Source organism: Netta rufina (assembly GCF_964035555.1).
Source record: "Netta rufina genome assembly, chromosome: 7".
In the NCBI taxonomy this organism is placed as follows: Eukaryota; Metazoa; Chordata; class Aves; order Anseriformes; family Anatidae; genus Netta; species Netta rufina.
The window spans coordinates 16,696,747-16,708,831 of NC_140130.1; the positions used below are offsets into that span (position 1 = coordinate 16,696,747).

Here is a 12,085-nt window from a genome sequence, read left to right on the forward strand (position 1 = left end):
ATATACCTGCATTGTTAGGAAGTACCTTTGAACTTCATTTGAAGTCAATATGAAAGGTGTTCATATTCTACAAAAGGCTAGGTTATATATAATAATTAATCTTGTATAGTTATAGGTGTAAACTATGTTGAGATGTTCCTGTAAAATTTTAATTTTATTAGGTAGCTATAACAGATTGACCTTCATTAAAATAACTCTTTTCAGTTATAATCTTTTCTTATAAAAGATAATTTAGCACAGGTCCACTTTTTTCCGCTCTAGAGTTAATAACTCTAAATCTAGGACACTAGAGCTCCAAGTAGTCCTCAGTTAAAAAGCAATGAGGTTAGAGGCTATTTGGGTCTATTTAAAATGTCTCCATGACAGGAACTGCTCTTTTCATAAAGATCTGGAAAGCTCTCTGTATTTCTTTGCAAAATACTCTAGAGATAATCTGTTTAAGAGTCATACAGACCCAGGATTCTAGACTTGTTCATGTTGTCTTCATGTTGTCTTTAGTGAGCAGATACAAGTAAATAGCTTAGACATTTTTTATAATGGTTAGTCCTTTCAACATTTTTTTGGTGATTTTTAAACTAAGGGATCTGATGTTTGAAAGGAGATTGTTTCTCTTACCCGATGATGCAGTAAATAACCCTTTACCATTGAAAATGTTAATGTTGTTTATTTTACTTTTGTATAATACTGGTAATGAGATACCAAGAACTATTAAATAAGTTCCTCATTGCCCCACTGTATGGCTAAGACTGCTGCAATAATAGATCTTGTAATTTGTCATGACCTTTGGACATGTGCATACTTCAACTTTCAATGAAAGATATGGTGCCAATATTGTTTGGTCTATATTGAACAGATCAAAATCAGAATTATTTGTTGTACTTCTTCAGTGAAGTAGAGAGTAGCTCACAAGAATGGTGACGAATAGCATAGCAGATAATGCCTGGACTGTATGAATTAGTCACGAATAAATGCAGACAAGAAATTACAAGGTTTTTAAACACCTGATTGAACTTCTGGAGTAAGTTACTAAGCCCTTTAGGAGGAAGGGGAAACTTGACTGTTTTAAGGAAAAGGCTGATGCATGTGTGAAAGATTGAGTGATAGAATAAGGAGATTCCTGGAGGTAGAAAATGTAAGATTTTTGAAACAAGTTTGTGTATCCTTTATGTCAATGTTTAAGGGGAGTTTGAAAAGACATGGAGTTTGCACCATATTTATGCCATAATATTTTTCTGCTTCACTGCTTCTACTAAATGCCTGCAGGTGCCAGAAATTGAATAGTTTTCACCTTTTATACCTAATTTTGAGCTGTCCAAATATTTTCCTATTTAAGTAAATTTTGCATAAAATTTACTTCAAATAAAGACTTACCCTGATGTAAAAATACTAATGCACAAGAAGAGAATTCTTATCTAAGTGAACTCCTTGTGAGATAGGAGAGAAGGCTGTGCAGTGTTCTTTGGTAGGTGGTGTAATTTCTGGCTTTTTTTTTGTGAATTTTTAAAATTCTGTGACAGCGCACATCAAGAAAACCACATATTTTAGAGACTAAATTAGTGAGCAGAGTTTAGGAGGTGGGAAGTTCATTCACTACAGTTGCTGGTGACGAGTTACATCTTATATGCTTGGAAATATTTAAAATTCTTCAAGCAGTTAATTATTTTTTTCATATACAGTTACAGAAATGTTGGTGAATGTTTTGAGCATTTGTTCTGATGATGAACTGATGACAGAGGGAGAAGATCAATTTGACGGTAGGGATTAACTTTAGTGTTGTTTTTTTTTTTTTTTTTTTTTTTTAATGGAAATCATGTGTGAAACAGTGATTGGCATAGTGTTACAATTGATTACCTGAAATTTGAAGAAAATTGCTGTCAAATTTTTCCTTAGGTGATGAGAATTCTGGGGGAGGGAAGGGAAGGGAATTGTTTTTTCATGTTTGTCGTCAAGAAGCAGTAATTGTATCCTTTGCAAAAAATCATACGTACTCTGTACTGAAAGCTGAAGCTTCGTGAAGAATTCCCAGAATTTGTTGGCACTTTATTTGAAAACACAACTAAACATTAGTATTTGAAACATATTAAACTTACTTTGCAGAACTACATCGTCTGATGTATACAATTAATAAACATCTAAATTGGACATTAATTATCTAGAATAAATTTATTATAAGCTCTTAATTTTCTTAATGATTGCTCTTCAGTGAAGAGTTGATAGAGGCAAAAAACAGATACAGTATTTCTTGTGGCAAAGTATATATAGACTATAGACTTGAAGTATGAAATGCATTTAAATCTTAGTGTTTGAGCTTCAAGCATGATAGTTAGATCTTTGTGTGCATTGTATAACAAGTATTCATGTAATAAATGGTAACATCTTGTAAACTATGATACAGTGGATTGTTAAGGAGATATTTGCAATGAGATTAAGATGGTGATCAAGAGGCATGTAGCATTGAGACAGCGCATCATACTTTTTTTTTTTTCCTACAGTAGTGCTTAACATCACACCTGAAAGTTTTTCAGACTTGCTTCATTCTGTCCAATAAGAGAATTAATTTGTTGGATGGTTTGATGACAGTGTAGGAAGAAGGAAAGTTTCAGCAGCCTATGAGAAACACTAAAGATCATTTGTAAAAGATATTAGAGATGTGGTCCAATTCTTAATGTTTAGCAGTTACTATGTTAAAATCTAGTAGCAGAATTGTGGTGTTCTAAAGTAGCTGTGTGTTTTATGTAGGAATGCATTGGTTATGAGCCACTTGAACTTTGCTGTCATTTACATAAAAAATTAGAAATTGTTTCAAATGTGATCCTGCAAACAGTGAATTTGTTTTTGATGCAAGTAATCGTACTGAATTGAACATAAAACAATTATACCAAACATTTGCAGTATATAGGGTGTGGTGGTGTTCTGGGATGCTAGGATTTAGGTTGTCCAGTATAAGTACGCTCATCAGTTGATTGCATATGCCCTGTCTTACAGGCAATGCGGTACAATACAGTACAGTAGATGCAGTTTCCTAATTTGAATTATTTTATTTTTCTGTCTCTAACAATTTCTTTGCTTGGTGCGTATGTCTTAATGCCACCTAGGTACTGTCTATGCTTTATCTTTTTATGTGAATGAATTTTTTTTTTTAACTGTTGACTTTTCAAGCTTTCACTTGTTTATCATCAAATTTTAAAACTCACTCTACAATTCCACTTCTTGTTCAAAGAAAACATTTTTAAGTGTTGCAATTTTCCATTTTCTTTTTTTTTTTTTTTCACATTTCTTCTCCATTCCTTCCACTGCCAAGTTAAATATCTTTATTTTATTTGTCTCACTCACCTTTTTCTCCATCGTTCACTTCCTTTTTTTCTGGACTCTCCATCTGAAGAGCGACTCATATATGGCAATAAAAAAGGTACAGACCAGACAGAGTAGGAATGTTTTGAAATATGACTTCATAGAACCTGCTAGTACAAGTATTAATGCAGAGAGTATCTTTGTGTTGAAAGACATACAGCACTTTATTTTATTACCCGTTTTAATGGGATGTTTGTAAAGGTTTGTGAATTTTGTTATCAGAAGTCATATTCCAAGACATCTGTCTTTCTGTGCATGAATTTTTTCCTCCTTTCTTCCATTCCTTCCTTTTTTTTTTTTTCTTTGTAGAATTTCATTCTCTTACCTATTTCTAAATCTTTATCTTTGGCCCTGCATGTGTAGGGAGCATTCAGTTGTTTGTCTTGATTTTTAATAATTTAATTGTAAGCATTTTTTAAGATTGTGCATGGAATGTGTTTATAGTGTTCCAAAACCTGGCTTGTCTAGAACTTTAGTTTCCTTCAACTGAGATGTTGAAAAGATACTTTGTATGTGCAATTTTGAAAATGATTTGATGCAAAATTTCAGAAGTTGTCTACTAATTTAAATTCATAGCATATCACCTGCTTTTCTGAAATCCCAGGGTAGATATTTCTGTGCAGGCAAATTCTTCGGACCATTACTTACCTAATAGTCAGTTTGCTCTCTGCATATATTTGCCACTTCAAGAGAGTATTTCTAGTATTTGGGAGTACATTTGGTTATAGGGGTACTTGGAAAGTTTATATTAATTCTTTGGAGCATAATAGTATGAGCATTTCAGAACTTGTTTCTTGTGCAGGCATTAGGAATGGGCAATGGGAGAGTTCTTTGTCAGATCCCCTCTAATTTAGGGTGAGATCAAGACTTTATTCTCCAGGCAGATGCTACTTGACTGTTCTCTGAACTAACCAGGATTCAGTGGCTAGATGTTGTGCAATGCTGCCTCCTGGAGTAATGCATTCTCTGTAATACCATAAACCAGCATTTCTCTTTTTATGGCATAGTGACCTACCAGAGTAGAAATACGGGCCCTAGTAGTGCCTGTAATCTTCTCACCCTGGATGTTACGGCTCTGCAGCAGTGTAGCCTTCAAAAAGTAGGTGTAGGTGGGAAGAAAACTGAGTGACTTGTGTGGAAGGTGTATGGTCCCTTATCTGACACTAACTTTGACAAAAACTCTGAAAAAGCTTTCTCATTCCAGATCATCAAGCTGTTATTTAATAGTGTTCAGAGAGAGAAAGTGAAAACATATAGAATATTAAAAAGTAACTCTTAAGCTGAGTTATTTTCAGTAAACATTGCTTTTTTTTTTTTATTCAGTCTATCCTCATTTTTTTCATTGGCCTCCTTTTTTTTCTTTTTTTTTTTGTTTGATGTCTGCAGTTCATTAAAGTTGTTCTTTGTCTAAAAAAATGTAACTCAGCAGTTTCTGGTTATATTTCATTTAAATGGATTAAGAGATTTGTTCTACCCCAGAATTCTTTCATCATGTTCATACAAAGGTTGTCTCTTCCTGTCTTCCTGCCTTTTTTTTCTTTGTCTCTACTACAAGTTTTCCTTTTCGTGTGGGTTTTTGTAGCTGTTGTTGTTTACCCCAATGTGCTTACCCCAATCTTCTGTATTTCATTTGGTTTGGTGTTCAGGATTTGAAGTCCACTCACTCTTCAACAGAAGGCCTTTTGCGTTCTTGAAGTGGTGGTCTGACAAGGTTGACTGTTGTGCTGTTTTGATATCTCCTCATCTGCCTATACTTTTTTAGGGGACCTGGGCTGTCCGCAAAAGGAAAGGAGGATGACTTTGACTATTATACATTGAACAAAACAAAAACCAGTGTTGAAGAAAGGCACTTCTGTTTTTATAATATCAGTGCAGGCAAAGGTAGCTTTCGTTCCGAACCCAAAGCCTCCTTTCAGAATTTTGTCTTAACTTTTATCTATCACAAATGGTATTTCTCTGCTCTGTGGAATATGCAGTATTTACTCCATATCTTTGGTATTTGTAATTTCTGCAAGTGATGCAAACCTAAGATGATATATAGAACATAGAATTAGTTGGTAAGGGAGGTAACACTGCAATTCTTTGGCATTTTATTTTGATTTTTAGTTCGTGCAGGTGTATGTTTTGGGAAGTTGACTTAGAAACCAGCAAATCAAAAACTGTTTTCTCATGGACAGCTGTGTAAGAATTAGCAACTATTTTTTTTTTTTTTTGTGGCTTTAATATCTGGCTTCTGTATTGAGCTACATAGCTACGTCTTAATAAACACAGATGTCAGTGAATAATTTCATGCATAAAATTAGGCAGATGAATTATGATAGTTACTCTGTTGTAATGACAGTAATTTAGATGCTTGCTAGCTTTAGCAAATCATTGTGAACATCCTAAACTTTTTTTGTGTGTGTTTTGTGGACACGGAGGGTGATGATGGTTTTGGTGGTATTCTGAAGCCAGAATTTTATAATGTGGTGTTTTGTAAGTGTTTGGGTACTGGCCTCCTGTGAATAATACTGAATTTAAACAGTTGTATTGAATTTGATATGCTGTAAAATGGTGGCTTTGTAAATATCGATGAGCTTGAGACTCTCTCTTATTCCATTGAAAGTAGGTACAGCTGCAGCACGGAAAGAAATAATCAGAAACAAAATTCGTGCAATTGGCAAGATGGCAAGAGTCTTCTCTGTTCTCAGGTACTTGGTTGGTTTCTGCTTTCCTAAAACCCCTCTTAATCTGTATATTAGGAAAATACATCTCTGTTCCACGGTAATAGATACCAAATGTTTTTCAAAGAGGTCACTGTGTATAAGAATCTTATTTTGCATATCGATGCACCCCATTGATGTTGGTGTTTTTGGTTTAAAAAAATATTTTTAAGTTATTTTTGAGACATACCCAGGCATTAACTGTAAGTTTTGGAAAGGCAACATACTGAAATCAAAGGTGTGAAGGAGAAAATCTGGGCTTGCTGGGAAAATTTCTGTCATAACTGAAAGTTCAGGACTTAGTTTGTTTGTGTTGTTTGTTGTTGTTGTTTGGGGTGGGGGAAGGAGGAGGTTAGTTGCTGGTTTGGGGCTCTCTTGTTTGTTTGTATCCAGCTTTTAAAAGTACCGTTTTCTCCTACTGATCTAGACTTAGAGATTTCATGATCACTTTTACACAAAATAGTAGTAGTATGTTACAGTACATGTATTGTGTATGTGTGTGTATAGCTTTCCACAGACTATAATTGTTCAGATAGGGATTATTTTTTTTGAAGTTGGCATCTCCTGAAGCACGGACACATTCAGTGAAATTGTGGGTTGTTTAATGGCACTGAGTTATGCACAGTACCTCATGAGGCATTCAAAATTAATGGACCTGCATGTGAATAATTGCTTCTAAGTTATTTCAGAAGTAATCAGTGTTTATAACTCCTAGACAGGAAAGAATAGTATGGCATAGGAATATTTTTTGATGATTAAATTGAATTCGTTGTTGATTAAATTTGAATTCTCATAAACCTTGGCATGGATAAAGGACAGCAAAAACAGGTTCTCCCTTTCCCAGTTCCTTATTTTGCTTTAATACAGGTTTCATGAGCAGATACTTAAGTTTTTTGTACTGTTTTTTCTTACACCAGGGAGGAGAGTGAAAGTGTGCTGACACTCAAGGGTTTGACTCCCACTGGAATGTTACCTAGTGGAGTGTTGGCCGGAGGACGACAGACCCTGCAAAGTGGTAATGATGTTATGCAACTTGCTGTGCCTCAGATGGACTGGGGCACATCTCACTCTTTTGCTAACACTACACATAATGCATGCAGGGAGTTTCTTATGCTTTTCAGTTCTTGTCTTAGCGGCTGAAATAAGCATAGTGTTACGTGTTAATCAGGCAATGTGAAATGGATACTTAACCAGGGTATAAAACTAAAAGCAATTGAGTTCAGCCATGTCAGGCCACATTTTTCAGACTTCAAGCTTCCGTAGTTTACAATTTTTCAGGTGATGCAGATGTCTCAGGTGGAGTGACCTTACAAATCTGGTATTAAGGTATTTGGTTGTTAAAGATACAAGAATTACAATGTAATTTTGCATTCTTACTTGTCTGCTTTCCATTAAAATGATTTTATTATTATGTATTAGTATTTTCATTGACAATATCAAATTCTCACTGATACTAATCTTAACAAACAACTACAGGCTGCAGAGTTCCATATTACACTCCATTGATAGATTGAAATGTGCTACGTTTTGTACCCTGGTAATTAATGCCAAAGTTTGTTCTCTATGTTGTTTGTCAAATGTTCTATGTATAATTGACCTCCCTGAATTGTCCTTGTAACATGCTGTTTCCTTCCTCTGCAGATGTAGCTGCTTTCTTAGATCTGTCTGTCTCTCTCTAGGTATAGATGTATGTCTGTATAAGTGTTAAAATTAAACCACTATCCCAGACACTTGTCTGTCTCTTGATGTAGAAGCAATGTTGTAGCACCTTGTTTTTGAGGTTTGCTGCATTTGCTGCTGCACATTGTCTGTGCATTTTGAACAATAATGTACTTGAAAAGTATTCAGTAATTGTTATAAAATCAGTTGAGAATAAAGGGATTGAATTTAAAACTTGTAAATAAATCAAAATAAAAGGGTGTTATTAAGTGTGCATATATTTTTTGCATGAAAATAAAAAGAACTCTATACAAAATATACCTGTAATCTGGCTCATTGAATATTTTGTAAAAGGCTTTTCTTTTTTTTTTAGTTTGTTGAATCATTGGATCATATTTTTCACAAGGCCCATAAACAATTAGCTAGGCTTAGGAAGAACACTGTGAGATTGTACCAAATGTATTACAAAATGAAGTCCAGGTTTCTGTTCACAGCAGTGGATAACTAAAATATATCCATCTGAAACTGGACTTCCTATCAGCAGCACTCAACATAAATTATTCAATGACAAAAGATATATCAAAAGATATTTTTATTTGCCAATCTTAGGTTTTAATAGAATGTATAAAAATGTCATATTTGACCAATTAATTTTGTAGCAGTTGAAAGACTGTGATATGTTGATGAACTGAATACCATTTTTTATACAATCTCTTTTCCAAGAGTTGCTGCTTTTCTCATTTTGGGATTTAGGATATTTACGTGTATACTTTTAAATTTTCTATGTAGCGTTTTTTTGTTTTTTAAACCCTTTCACTACATTTTCTATTAAACTATCAAAGCTGTTCTCTTATAGCTTTGAAACATGAATGTCACATTTTAAGTCATTTCTCAGTGGACATATAATGTCTGCAAGTAAGTTTATATGTCCAGTGTGTGTATGTGATTGTTTTGTGAATGTCTATAACAAGAAGTGATGTATGTTTCCTAATCCATCCAACTTTTCCAAAAGCATATGTCCTAGTTTTAATTTTCATTGTTTAATAAGTTACTTTATATGCTTAAAAGAGTTTGTACTCCTCTCATTCATTTAAGAGATTTAAAACCATGTTGCATTGCAAATATTAGAGAGGACCAAACTGACTAGAAAATTTTTTTAAAAGAAAACTTTGTACCATTATTGAAAATGTGGGTCATTTGGAAAGTATGCAAAATGCATTTTGGATTTTTGTGGGTGTTTGGTTTTTTTTATTATTTTTAATTTTTTACTAGAATTTTTGATGGCAATATTCCTTGAAGCATTACATTAATATACCTCATTTGTTTAATCATGTTGATTGTTCAAAATAACTCATGCTGTTAGTTCTCCTTAAATTGCAGTAACTTCTTTTTACCGATATGAATTTTACTGTCTCGTTTTTCAAAAAGAAGTTTTCAAATTTACTATGCTCAACTGCAAAACTAAAAGTAAACCAAAAATAAAATAGAACTTCACTAATTGATACTTTAGTAAGCCTTCACAATACCAGTGAATTCATATTCTTGGCGAAATATGGTCACTGATAGCATAGTAGAATTTTTGTATTACAAATTTTTAATTACTTCTTGAAGTATATTGTACTGTGTTGATCAATATACTATCAATAACTTATCTCAAATCCCTAGATTTGGGAAAATAAATAATATTCATTGTCGTACTCTTTTTGCTTATCCTGTTTTATTCATGAAAAAATTCATGAAGATCTATGTGGGCTGTTTCCCAGTAAATCTCTAAGAAGCTGAGAAAGTTATGAGAAATTGGAGTGTATGTCTACATTCCTCTAGAGATCTGGGCGGAATTTTTTTTTATCAGGCCAAAATATATGCAAACATTGCATATGTATTGCATTAATGGTGTCTTAGTTGCTCTGAATTGGATTATGTTCAGATCCAGCTTCATCTATTGGGGTAGTAAAATCTGAATTGGAATAGTATTTTATTTTGAAGCATCAGTAAGCACAATAAATTCTTAATGTCAATAACGCGTTTTGTGCTAAATCTTTGCATATGCCAATACCATTTCAAGAATTTGTTCAACCATGCCTGCTGTCTTTGGTAAGATAGAGGCCATTCTCATAGAAGGAGTGAAGCTTGTTGGCATTGATGGGATGCAGAGAAGGGCACCAAAAATGTTAATCAATCTAATACAACTGCTTTATGGGAGATGGTTGAACAGATTCTTACTGCAAAAGAGAGAATTTTGAGGGTAAAATAGAAATTCTAGCTGCAGTGAAAGCATTAAACAAAGACAATTTTGAAAATTAGTGTAAAACTACATCCTGTAGAAGGAGTCAATATCTGTTTTTTTTTTTTTTTTAGAAACACATGGATATATTTTTTGAAAAACAATCAAAAATTATTTCTAGAGAGCTTTATTTTACTAGGATAAAAATACACTTTGAGAAATTATAGCCTTTGATATGTCTCTATAAACTCTGGATTTATGGTTTTGATTAATTACATTACTTACATTATAGAATCTCAAATGTTAATGACCACACTTAAGTATCAGTGCTTAGTGAACTATTAACTGAAATAGTCAACCTCTGTTTAAAACAACAAAACCACCCTAAAAAGCCTTATTCAGCACATAAAAAGCCGCAAGCCTAAATTTAAAATTTTAATACTTCCACAGAAATCAGTTTTATTACACAAATACTTTTGATCAGAGTCATTGCTAATGTTACTATTAGTCAGAGTGACAATGAGAATTTTTTTTTTTGATTTTTGTATCAGATCTGTCTCCTAAGTAAAACAGGGCGAGAGTTGGAGTTGAGAATGGAAATGCTTAAAATTTGCTGGGAAAGTGAGAATTTTCAGAATGGAGAGTTCAGGTTTATAAAATATATTAATACGATGCAGTATTTTTTCTAGATTTATGAGGATCTATCAAGGATATCGTTTTAATTTAGAGGTACCTGCAAAAGAGAATCCAACAAAATTATATTCCAAATTGAGTCTTTACAGTGTGTTTTTTAAGTGATTGTATTTTCCAGTCAGTTTGTTCTTTTATGTCAAGGTGGAAGTTATCTTTTCTTCAGTGCATTGTATATTCCAAGATATATTTTGGAGATAAGGTAGTGATAAAAGTAGAATGAATTAGGAGTAAATTTTAAAATCTGTATTATGAAGCTACATAATTTACAGAGATAAATTAGTATTCGTGATCTTTTCAGGAAAAGATTGAAAACAAAGACTTCACGGGTAACAGGAAATGGTGGAAAGAGGTGGTTTTTCTGATGTAGTTTTATATTTACATGGCAAATTGGTTATAGTATAAAAATATGTATTTGGTAACTTTCTAAAACAGTTCTTTATTTTTTACAAATTGAGGAAGCTTTTTCACTAATGTAAACATAAATAGTGATCTGTTCAAGTGGCTTTTTGATATAATTCTGGGATTCCCCTTGCCTGTTTAGATTTGCACAAGATTTTTTTATTTTTATTTCTTTTTGGCAGCTGGGAATATGCAGTATGTAAAAATTAAAACACTGCATTACCCTTAACGTATTCCACATTATTTTATTAGGAATTCAAGTTTTTTATTTCATTTTTTAGAGCATCTCAGTGGAAATGATAATTTGATTAATAGGTTAAGGCAGAGTGTAGGCAGTTGATGATACATCTGCTGTGTCTGGTTTATGCTCAGTAGGAAATGAGAAGTACTAAGCTTTTAATTCACCTTAAAGAATTCTATTCTTCAGCACATACTAAGCACAAACCTAAATTTAAAATTTTCTTCTTATTAAAATTTTCTTAATTTAGATAGTTTGCCTAACACTTGCTTGAATACTCCTTAATGATATCCGTTGTTATTAATCTGTATCAAGCACCACGCAAGTAGGTTTACAACTATGTATACAATTTTTTGTTAAAGAATATTACTTTATGAGATTAAGAGGCATGGTAAATAGTAGGGGAGGTAAAAAGTTGTTACCATTATTTAAATTTAGCTACTATTTAGATCTTAGTTATAAGTGGTTTATTTGTCTGGTCTAATAGAAGATGATTTTGCTATCCTAATAGCCTTACGTTATAGCTTTGACTTTAGATCTAAAACAGTAAACAATGGAAAAATCTTACACCTACTACATTACAGCATTTGTCGTGGTTACTTAGTTCAAAAAACATAGTAAACTAGGTTTTTATTCCTATCCACATAAAGTCATCCACCAAGACTGTTAAATCCAGAGCTCTTCCTGCTCTAGACTTTGTTGTGGATTCAACTAAACAATTTATGAGGCTTTGTAAATATCACTTGCTAAATTTGTCTTTTATGGTTTGAATTTCACAGTTCAGTTCTCAGAGACACACATTTAAGCATAAAATACGGC

The 12,085-nt window shown here is 33.0% G+C and overlaps 1 protein-coding gene across 3 annotated transcripts in view; it reads left to right on the forward strand.

The window, feature by feature from the left end:
- PPP3CB (protein phosphatase 3 catalytic subunit beta) overlaps nucleotides 1-12,085 on the forward strand; it is a 44,700-nt gene that overhangs the window by 28,704 nt on the left and 3,911 nt on the right. For 2 of the 3 annotated variants that reach the window (XM_084290337.1, XM_084290339.1), the window contains exons 10-12: nucleotides 1,677-1,754; nucleotides 5,957-6,041; nucleotides 6,971-7,068. In XM_084290337.1, the coding sequence (XP_084146463.1) occupies nucleotides 1,677-1,754; nucleotides 5,957-6,041; nucleotides 6,971-7,068 (261 nt within the window). The remainder of the gene's footprint in view (nucleotides 1-1,676; nucleotides 1,755-5,956; nucleotides 6,042-6,970; nucleotides 7,069-12,085) is intronic. The other variant, XM_084290338.1, reaches the window with a different exon arrangement.